Below are 11,531 nucleotides of genomic sequence, written 5' to 3'. Positions count from 1 at the left end.
GTTTTCTTCCACGTGGACTTTGCTTGACACGCTTTTTTTGATCAGGGTGGCCAGGTGGGCCCATCTCGGAGAAAGAACCGTCTATGGTGCAATGTTGTGAATTTTTTTATCATATTGGTGCTTATTACGCTCATACTGTTAATTTTACTTATTCTGCGTTTCATTCCCGCCCTTTGTCTCGTTGAGACATTCCTATTGCGACTTGCTAAGACATTCTGGAGGCTTGAAAGTACCGTACCACGAGGCCAGATTTGACCCAGATTTCACGTACGCAAAACCCGTGTGGGATCGTCAAGACGACCCTGTCAGAAAAAAAAAAAAAACTTGCTAAAGCCACGCGACGGCGGCTACGCATCGCGAGCGTGCAGTGTACGTTGCCCGTGTGCATTCAAAAAGACTACATTGAGCACGGGAATACCCGGCCGCCGTTCGTGTTCCCCGTATGGCCTCTGTACCTCACGTACAAACCATCCATCATCGCCCCCCTCCCCAAATGCGCATCGCCAGTTTTGCATGCGTCCTTACCGCAACATTGGCAACGCAAATTCACGCCGCTAAATCCAGACTCATAGCGCCACGCTTCGACCCCCATCCCCTCCTAGCACTTTCTGTCTCTCCTCTGCTTCACGTTTTCCTGCTATTCGTGCCTTTGGTTTGGACGGGAAGTGGGGGAGTGCTGGCTGTGAACTGTGAAATATCAGTGCCCATGTAAGTAGTGTATGCTGTGGGTTACGATGTTGCAGAAAAATTGGAGGCCGCTTAAGCTTCGCCTTCAAGAGTGGAACGCGATAGCTTTATCGCACCCCTTTCGCACCGCCCACTCATTCGCTCAGCATACTCTTGACGAGACGAAGGGGAGAAGCGGGCGAGTGGCGCGCCACCTGTCAGGGCAGCGCCGTACATTGCGGAGGGTGTCTTCTGTGTTTGCCGCAAGATGGCTCTGCGTGTGCGCCAAGCGCACAAGGAATGTAGCGGAAACGTACTTCGCTACTCGTTTAACTGCGACTTCTGTAATTTACATGCTCATAATTACCGATACACACCGCAGTATAACTTTCTACGACACGTTTCTAATGCAACACCGCATTCACTAGAGGCGCCTTTGTCGCGATTTGAACCATCGAACTCATGGCTGAGTGGTAGCGTCTCCGTCTCACACTCCAGAGATCCTAGTTTGATTCCCACCCAGCCCATTTTGCAAGTTGTTTTTATGAACTGCCGTCCGAGATTTTTCGCTCACGGCCAACGCCGCCGACGGCACCGGCTTTTCTGCGACACGAGCTCCTTAATGCTGTCGCGTTAAAGACAAGCAAGATCTAAGTCTGTCAAGTTTCTCCAGTTAGGTAGTTTATTCAGTCCAGTTAGCATTCCAGCTTACCGCCCACTTGGCCTGTCCCATTTTTTTCTGGACTGAGTATTAGCGCTCAGGCTTTTGTGCTGAAACTCTGCTGGCAGGCATTCACTGTAACTGACATCCTGGTGCTAGTCATTTTCTGGTCGTGCTGCACATCTATGCTTGTGGCAATTTCTGTAATTAACTGCAATCATGTTGCTTCTGCAGAGTGACTGGCTGAGCAGGGCTGCAAATTCTGTGCAGTCGGGAAATGTGACACGGGCACCAAAAGGCAGCACATGCCATGCAAAGAGAGATTAAAAATTATGGGGCTTTACATGCCACAACCACTTTTTGATTATGAGGCCCGCCGTAGTGGGGGACTACAAAAATTTTGACCACCTAGGGTTCTTTAACGTGCACCTTTCGCCCACCTCGAAATGCAGCCACCGTGGCCAGGATCGCAAACAGAGATAAATTAGTAGAAAAGCTACCTAATTAAAAGCATTTGTGTAGTGCAGCCAGATGTTATTCACTGCTGCGTCATTTCACCTGAACAAACATCTCGACAGGTGTTGTACAAAGTGCATCATTCCGTTTATTACAAGTGTGTAGAGTTTAACCAATGTACATAGGAAATAACAGAAAAAAAAAACAAGGCAGGCATTAATGCATCACAATATGACTTTCTCTTATGTACACTATGATGTATGTGCGTGTGTGTGTGTGGCAAGAGGGGACTATACAATGCCAACACCGGAAAAAGGTTTCGTGAAGACTCTGGAACATGAATTCCTGCACTGCTCCACAGGCCTCCCCCTTCCCAACACAACCAGTACGGAGATGAAGATGACGGCAATGATGATGAGATACGAGCTGTACACTGTACAAGGTGACTACACCACCGATGAGAGCTCAGTTCAAGAAACCCCTGCACTGCGGTGCACCACACAGACACACAATTTTTTCGTCCTCGAGTGGGAACTTGTAGTCATAGGTGATCTCCTCATTGACGTTGATGGGCTGCTTTGAATAGATGACGATCTTCTTCTGCCCTTCCACTGTAATCACCTTGGCATAGCAGTTTGGCTGCACGAGAACATGGATAAAAAACTGTGTTCATATTCACAAGTGCAATACAAAAAGCATAAGAAATTCTCTTCTAGACTCGCTTGCTGCCCAGCAGTAATTCTACTTCATGAATGCTTCAGTAAAGCTCTTGAGTTCCAGTGAAAAAAGGAAGTGGAGAGAAGGGTTGGCTATGGAGGTACCATGATGAAAAAATTACAAGCAGAGCTAGTGACCATAAATGTAAACGGCACTTGTTCAACTGATACAGACAACCTAAGAGAGCCTGCACGATAACATCTTCCTAGCCCATTATTCTATGCAGCTATTACACTACAACAGCGCTTTTCTTCCAATTTAAGAGAACCCATTGGTTAGGACCTTTAATGCGTGCCAGGAGCATGTAGCTCTATATCATGCAGCCACAAAGGGTGGCTTAGCTAGGAACTTGTTAGAAATGTCTCCGTGGATCATGAATTGACTTCATACAACCACAGCCCAAGATGGTTTGTAGTATGTATGGGATGATGTGAAACAGAAGCTGAAAAAAAATCATACCGAAGGAACTGGCTTTACTACACACAATATGGCACAAGGCTCACAAGGCAATTGAATTCGCACTTAAGAAACCTTTTTGAACTGTAATACTAACACCAACAAAGTCCGCGAAAATGTCAACATTTGAGATTTGTAGCAGAAGTTTTGTACAATAAGAACACACACACAGTTACCGCTATGTATACTTGAGGCTCATACCGCTGTTAACTAGAACTCAAGTTCCATCATAAGGATCACAGTGCAGGTTGAGATTTAGAAGTATGGTTGTTTGGGCTAGTTGGTTAGATACAATGGGGGTCATAGTGCTGGGAGACATGGGCAAGAGCAAGACAGCAAGACGAGCGCCAACTTTCAACTAAGTGTTTATTTCCAGAAAACACCGTACTTGTAGGCTCGCACACCGGAAAGGCTCAATCACCACACATGAAAACCAGCCACTTCGAGGAATGCGAATTCATTTGTAGTCAGAGCAACTGAAGGGGAACTGATGCAGTTATCAGCGGCCCTCACTATCAAAGCAACTTCAACAACTTCTCACGAAACTTTATCTACATTTCTATACAAACAGAGCACTTCTCAAAAAAAAAAGTTTACACTCGCAATCACCACAATGCGCAGACACATGACCATCCCAGTATCGGTCCAATTTTTTGTTATGTTCTCTTAACCTACCATTAAACCTTCCCACACAATAACGGAAGGTGATACACCACATTCTTTACGCATGACACACAAGGGGGCCAATGATTCTTTCTACAACCTGCACGTTTCTTGGCAAACGGATCTGCGGCACTGCATAACCAGAGCAATTTCTGCAGAGCGGAAAATGCTATATCTACTTTAACCTTTCATCCAAGTTTCTTTAGTGCGTGTGAAATGCAAATACAGCAGCTTTTTTGTACTGTCACAACTGCCCATGTACACACCATCCTGTTTCTTTAACTTCTTCCTTGTTTGAGAAGTGCTGCTTTGTATAGAAATGTAGAAAAAAGTTTCACGACAAGTTGTTGAAGCTGCTTCGATAGCGAGGGCCGCTGATAACTGCACCAGTTCCCCTTCAGTTGCTCTGACTACAAGTGAATTTGCGTTCCTGGAAGCGGCTGGTTTTCACGTGCGATGATTGAGCTTTTTCGGTGTGAGGGCCTACAAATACGGTGTTTACTGGAAATAAACACTCTGTTGAAAGTTGGCACTCATCCTGTTTCGCTCCTGCCCGTGTCTTCCAGCACCGTGACCCCTATTGTTGAGATTTAGTTTTTATTTAGCCTACTCTGTCACGCTATATGAGCAAGAATTACCTTTTATTAACAGCTGTGTTCAGAGTGATGTTTGGAGTGGTGTGCATTTAATGACATTACAATTACAACACACATGTTGCGACATTACAATATTCACCATGCATTAATGACCTGCCTTCATGAAAACTGCCTTGCACGCACTGATCGGGAAGAATTTGAAAACAAGAAATGCAATTGTCACATTATACCTGCCAATTTTACTGTCTTCTGCCTGGTGTCAGCCGCACCCTTTTAGCACCATAGATGATGAGGTCACAACCATAAAGATGACAGACTATGATGCCAGAGAAACCACAGGGTTAATTGCTGTTTAATTAAAATGTCGAAATAATCAGGTGAAGGGAAATGAAAGTGGACGAAAAGACAACCTGCCACCCAAGTCAGGACCGAATCCATATCCTTCACATTATGAGTGGTGTGCTTCACCAACTAAGCTACGTTAAGATGATCAACTACTGACAAATAAAATGACAGGTATATCATCACCCTCCTCACGATAATCATTAACTGTGAGTCATAAAACAAACATATTTTAGCTTGGCAGCTGTAAAGAATTGCAGATTGCCACTCAAAGAAATGCTTAAATGCCACTAAGAACAGCAATAGCACGCCTCATGATGGCGATCTCGATTACGCCTTTTTATACCTGCATGGTCGTAACATAACGAATATTTTTTGGAATAGCACACGGATGGACACAATGAGAACACACAATCTTAGCAATATATTTTCCTAAAGTGTTCTGAAAGGATCAGGATGCACTGTGAGGAGACCGGTGCATGCATGCCAGCAGAGCTGGGAGATTCTATGAGAGATCAAACATGCATGTTTGCTTGATATTTTTGTTTTGTCTCCTTTTTTGTCATGAAGGAATATTGGAACTGCACAGATCCGAAAATTTTTTTTCTCGAGAAGCGCTCCAAGCAAGCCAAGAAATAAATAGCTGAAAATGACGGCGCAAGTGTCCTCCTATTGCTTACCACAATATTTTTCCGATTTCACGGCCCAATTAAATGCAAACTAGAAACGTTGCGTCAAAAAACTTTTCTGCTCATTTTGATAAACTTCACAGTAAATCAGTTCCACGCTTATTTATATGCTGTGCACAAACAAAATTTTTTTTTAAATTTCAGACAGGGACCAAATCAGGAAAATTTTTTAACTTTGATGCATCTGGGCACGTTTTCTATTTCACACGAAAACTTGAGAAAGTGTTGAGCACAAAATGTTCTCTTCGCTACATTATGAAAAATGTTATCTTCCTACATGAAACACAAGAGAAGAAAAAAATAGCTGAACGTTTTTTGTTTTTTTTTCTAGAAGAACTCATCTTGAAGAACTAAAATTAAACAAAACTTCGGTTCCAATTTTGTAAAAAATTTTTTATGGAAGTCCTCTTACGTCGGGCAAAACGGGGGTGCAATAATACGTTTCCTCATTTGCTTTATCCACAAATTACAATGGACAAAGTGGCCCATGATGAGTGTGCTGGCATTAGTGTCACGATAACTCGTTCCGGTTTGTTCCTATTACTCTTTTTTAAAAAAAATAGACAAGGCAATGGTTGCCACAAATGAAGGAAGATTTACCTGGGTCTTTTGTTGTGGTAAGAACAGAGAACTTGTTTTCTGCTATGTTTTCTGGGACGCAAGAAGGAACAAGCTCAACACTACTTGTAGTGCTCGAACAAATTTATTGCGTGTCCTTTGCAGTTAGTATTTAAAAGGGTTTAATCACCATCAGCTGGCTAGCAGGAGTTCTCGCAATGGGCAGCGCATGACCGCTTGACTGATCATGGGCGCACATCCACACATGCCATGCCTGCATTCCCGGCGGCACGGCACTGACTTCCCCTCCACTGACTTCTGGTGACGATGCTCCTCAATGGCTGCAGCTGGCACATGAAGCAGGGCCACATTCTCGAGGTTGCCGCTAAGTTGGGAGACCATCTCATGCGCCGAGACTGAATGGAAGCGGCGCTTCCAGACTTCATGTTGTGCAGGAAGCATAGCGCTTAAGAAGTCCACCCACACCATCACGGGCATTCTTCCCATGCCAGGTAGCAGAAAATATCCACCTCGTGGACATATTGCTTCGAGTGGCACAATTCATACAGTTGGTATGATATGAAGAACTTTATTGGGTCCTGAAGGTCAACCCTAGGTTGACGCGGGCCGCTCCCACGTTGGGACTGTCAGGCCGAGCCCTTCAGTCACATCCCGGGCCTTCGGGACTGCCCGTAATTGGTCAGAGAGTGATTTGCTGTGTAGCATTTGCTGCCACCATTCTTGTTCCTTGTCACAGTCTGTGAAGACCGCGCGGCACTGCCAAAGCATGTGGTCAAGAGTAATGATGCCATTGCACTTATTACAGTTGGTTTGAGTTTCCCTCTCCGGATGGATCCTGTTAATAAAATCTGGACTTGGGTATGTCCTTGTCTGTAGCAAAAATAAAGTGACCGCTTGGGCTCTGCAAAGCTCACCATGTTGCATTGGGTATTCCCTTCTGCTTAAATAATAGCGCTTCGTGATTTCGTTATGTGTTAATAATCGATCCCTGTGTTCCCCGGGTGAAGTGTAAGTTGCTCGGTCTTGAAGAGCACGGCTAGAAAGTCCTCGTGCTGCTTCATTTGCCACCTCATTGAGGTTTCTCTGAGTTTCGTCCACCATCCCCAGATGTGCAGGAAACTAGCAGATTTCGATACTCTCACTGTTGACCTTCTCTGTAACCTTGTCGCTATCCGTGTCACATGTCCGTTAGCCAAGTTACGTATGGCTGTTCTAGAGTAGCTGTAAATATGTCCACCGATTAGCCCAGGTGGCTAAGGCGATTGCTACTTCTGCTACTGTTGGGTCCTTGGTATAGAAGGTGATGGCATCCCGTATGCTACCTTGAGTGTCTACAACAACGGAGGTATACGCATCCTTATTTTTAACCCAGGCAGCTTCAACGAACACCGCTTGCTGCTTATGTTGATCTATGTCTTGAAGGAGTGCCTCGACCATTGTCTTCCATCTCTCGGGGTTATGTGTCGGGTGCATGTTCCTAAGAAACGGGGTCGTCCTAATTGTTTCTCATAGTCCCGCTTGCATTTCTGTTAATAATTCTCCTTTGTTGGTGTGGTTGTTAATTTCTATGCCTATTTATTCGAGTAGCGCCCTCCCAGGTCGTATCCCCATTAATCTCTCCTGGTGGGCCACCTGTTGAGCGTCAGCTATCTCTTCTAGTGTGTTATGCAGCCCTAGGCGCAATAAGCTATCATTGGCCATGCTGATAGGAAGTCCTAGTGCAGTCTTTATTAAGTCGTTTGATTAAAGTGTTTAGCTTGTTCTTATCAGCCTGTGTCCATTGTAGCATGCCTGCCACGTACGAGAAGTGGCAAAAGGCAAATGCATGTACTAATCTTATGGCACTGTCTTCTCCTAGCCCCTTATGCTTGTTGGTAATTCTACGCAGAAGCCTAATGGCTTCTGACTTGTTAAGAGATATGTTGTATTAACCTGCAATTAGACCCATTAACTTGCAGGAGAAGTCCTAGCACTTTAATAGTCTCCACCTGCCTGATTGGTTCTCCCTTCTTGGCGTATATGTCAATGCGGGGTTCTTCCTCTGGGATATATCCATTCGGCTTGCGCCCACGCTTACTGCTCCGTAGTACCAATAGTTCTGATTTTTTAGCAGAGCAGTTCAGTTTCATACCCTCAAGTATTGTTTCCACCACATAAACGTTTTCCTGTAGTTTGGTCTCTGTTTGTCCCATATTACATTCGGCACTCCAGATTGTTCCATCATCTGCATATACTGCAAAGTGGGTACCCTCAATTCGCACGAGACCTCGACCCACTTTTGACATTGCCAAATTAAATAACATGGGAGATAGGACAGACCCTTGTGGTGTCCCACAATTCCCAAGTTCCAGGGTTGTCGATTGGAGTTCGCCTAACCTGAGACAAGCAGAACGGCAACCGAGAAAGACTGACTATATTGTACAATCGCTTACCCAAGCCCATCTCCGAGAGGATATCCAATATGGCCGTGTGATGCGATGAAGGCCTTTTCTACATCTAGGCCTAGGAGAGCTCTCGTATGTAGCGGGATAGCAAGAATAAGGTGATGTTTGATTAAAAGCATTGCATCTTGACTAGAAAGTCCAGGACGGAACCCGATCAGGTTATGCGAAAAAACATTTCTGTTCTCTATATACTTAGTCAGTCTATTGAGTACGACATGCTCCATGGTTTTGCCCAGACTTGATGTCAATGATATGGGTCTTAGGTTATCTAGATTGAGTTGCTTGCCTGGTTTGAGAATAAGAATTGTGTTAGCGATTCTCCATTCCTTCGGATAATCACTGTTTTTCCAGAGTTCGTTGAAATACTCTGTTAAATATGTTATAGAATCATCGTCCAGATTTTTCAACAGCCTATAGGAAATGCCACCTGGACTGGCAGTGGATCTACTGTTGAGGTCGTACAGGGCTGCACGAACTTCACTTTCTGTGAAGCCTTGATCCATAGGATCACAGTCTTCCCTTGTATATTCAGGCTGGTCTGTACTCTCCTTGCTATCCTTAAGTGGTAAATACTTAGCTGCGAGCCGATCCAGAATGGCCTCCTCCGTTGTGTCCTGACTCTCACGATGGACGAGTCATGCTACTGCTGTTCTCTTATTAGATTTCATGTCATTCTCATGAAGCAAATGTCCAAGTTCCAATTTCCACTTCGTTTGGTTTGACCATCTATGGAATTACAAAGCTCATCCCGTTGTTGCTTCTGTAAATTTCTGGAGTGTTCTTCAATCTCCCTATTCAACAATGCTATGCGCTTCCCAAGTCTCCTGTTCAGCCTTTGCGTTTTCCATCTTTTTAACATAGATTGTTTGGCTTCAATCAAGTGCGCCAGCCTACTGTCCATGATTTCAATATCCTCTTCTACAATAATATCCTTCGTTGCCACCTTTACATCCTCCCTGAGTGGAGTGGTCCAAGTTTGGAATGTTTTCTTTTGTCCTGTCTCTGTCCCAGCTCTGCTTTTCCTTGCTTTCCGAAAAAGATCTCAGTCAATGTAGTTAAAGTGCTTTATCTCATTACTGGGTGTTTCCAATAGTATTTGTAATATGTAATGATCACTACCCAGGTAAATATTGGAGTTATTCCAGCCAGTGTTTGCTAAATTTGATACAAAAGTAAGGTATAGGGTGGAGTCCCTGCATGTAGATGTACCACACCTAGTGGGATAAGCTGGGTCAGTGATGAGGGAGAGATTAAGACCTGTAGCTAGGTGCAAGGTCCACCCCTCTTTTAGTATTCCAGCAATATCCCCAGGTTTGATGTGAGGCATTGAAATCCCTCCAATAATGAGTGGAGCGTGCTTAGTAACAGCCACAGTTTTATTAAGAAGTGCCCTGAAACTCTGTTTTAAGTCGCTAAGGCTGCTATAAACATTGCGACAAATGAGGCTTTGCGGTTTGCTTCTCTTACTTTTCAAAATGATTTCCACAAGTAAGTAGTCTAATCTGTTTAGTCCAAGGCGCAAGCCATGTTCTATGTATGGTATTTTCTTATCTACGAGCAGGGCTAGCCCCCTACCCGGCTCTTTGCCCCTGCATATCGCTTTGTATCCAGATAGGCTGATCTCATCCGCCAAGGTTTCCTGCAGCATAATTATTTTCGGTTTATCTGGAGCTATTTTTATTAACTGCATGAGAGGTGCTTTTTTTGTAATAAAATCCTCAGCAATTCCATTGCCACACAGTAAAGCTCCCCCTGCTAGCCATTGCTTATAGAACCATACAGTTGGTACCTATATTTAACATGGCTCAATGCACCATGGCTGATGTATGTTACGTCACAGTAGATGGGTTGCTTATTCATCTAAAACTTTGTGCACTCTACCTAGGGCGTAGCAGGCTTGTGCTGCGTCGTGATGCGTGTCGTCGCTAATGACAGCAAAGCTGTGCATTGCTTTCCTTGTAATGGTGACACAGGTGAAAATGGAGATGTTTTTCTTGTCCTAATGGTTTCTTGTCCCAATGGACTGTGCTTCATTCGAGAGAAGGACAGTCCAGTTTTCTGCAAAATCAAAATACAGAACAATGCTTCTGCACTGCTCGCACTTTTTTGCCTCATGAATAGCCGTGGCTTGAGTGCAGCATTTGTATTCATGAGGATTCCATTTGGCCACCCATTTACCAAGCTCTTTCACAAAAAGGGGTTGGAAATGTCTTCTTGATCAAGTCACCGCTTTCGCAAACAGCAAATGTGACCTCGTCGTCGTCGACCCCTCCCAGACTGGTCAAAGTGAGACTTTCACTCCATGGGCAGCGCTCGCACTCACCTAACATACAATCTGTGGTTGGGGAGCCACCAAGGCACTATACTTTCATGCCTTCCAATAAGATTTCGATGCCGGTTACGTTCCCAAGCACAGAGACAAAAGTTGGCATTTGCGCAATAAACACAAGCACAAATCTCTTGTGGTGTGAGCAGCACGCATTTTGAGTGCAGGCTGTAAAACTTTCACAGGGTGATGGCACTTTCGGGGTGAGCTGCTTCGAACATCTGGAACATCTCACAGATGTTCATAAACTGCTTGAGACACAATACCAAAAAAGCGCGCGCCATTGTTCGGTCGTGTGACCATTTTAGGGAAGGGCAAGACTAGATACGAATGCGAAATCTTAGAAACCTTTCACATTGGAAATGAGAAAGGAATTTGCGTCAGTGATACGTCTTTATGTTTAACAAACAAGCATTGTGCTTACCTATTGAGTAGGTAAAATATGATTAATAAAAAATTTACATTCATGCACAGGTCTTGGGAGGAGTAGAAGTTGCACATGCGTCGGCTGTTTTTACATGGTAATGTATCTTCGAGGTCTTATCTATGCACATGTCTTGAGAGGAGTCGAGGATACGCATGCGTCGGAGGTTATGTGTGGCAATGTAAATTTCAATAGAGTAGAGTTGAAAGTCCAGCGTCCGTCCATGTCTAATGCCTCTCCCTTGTGTGCGCATCCTTTGTGTTTCACTGGTATCCTCTTTTTTTCAAGTTCATAGTGCACCAACTGGGCCAAGAGCTTGCGTTAATGGGTTCCACTTGCTTCCATGCATACAGAATAAGACATATGGCCCCGAGGAGGTCGATGGAGTACTCCTTGCCATTGTCGTAGCAAAGGCGCATGCACTTGAACATGTGGTGGCGGTAAATCTTCCTTGTGTGGTGAATGATGCCTTGGTCCATTGGCTGCGAGATCGACGTGGTGTTCGGAGGAAG

At 44.6% G+C, this 11,531-nt stretch overlaps 1 protein-coding gene across 5 annotated transcripts in view; it reads right to left on the bottom strand.

The window, feature by feature from the left end:
* Nucleotides 1-1,908: 1,908 nt before the first annotated feature.
* Set1 (SET domain containing 1) overlaps nucleotides 1,909-11,531 on the bottom strand; it is a 48,877-nt gene continuing 39,254 nt past the window's right edge. For all 5 annotated transcript variants that reach the window (XM_070533914.1, XM_070533912.1, XM_070533915.1 and 2 more), the window contains one exon: nucleotides 1,909-2,422. In XM_070533914.1, the coding sequence (XP_070390015.1) occupies nucleotides 2,249-2,422 (174 nt within the window). In that variant the 3' untranslated portion in view covers nucleotides 1,909-2,248. The remainder of the gene's footprint in view (nucleotides 2,423-11,531) is intronic.

Source organism: Dermacentor albipictus, chromosome 2 (assembly GCF_038994185.2).
Source record: "Dermacentor albipictus isolate Rhodes 1998 colony chromosome 2, USDA_Dalb.pri_finalv2, whole genome shotgun sequence".
NCBI classification, from domain to species: Eukaryota; Metazoa; Arthropoda; class Arachnida; order Ixodida; family Ixodidae; genus Dermacentor; species Dermacentor albipictus.
Note: the sequence above shows the minus strand (reverse complement) of the source record. Positions and strands in the feature narration are given on the sequence as shown.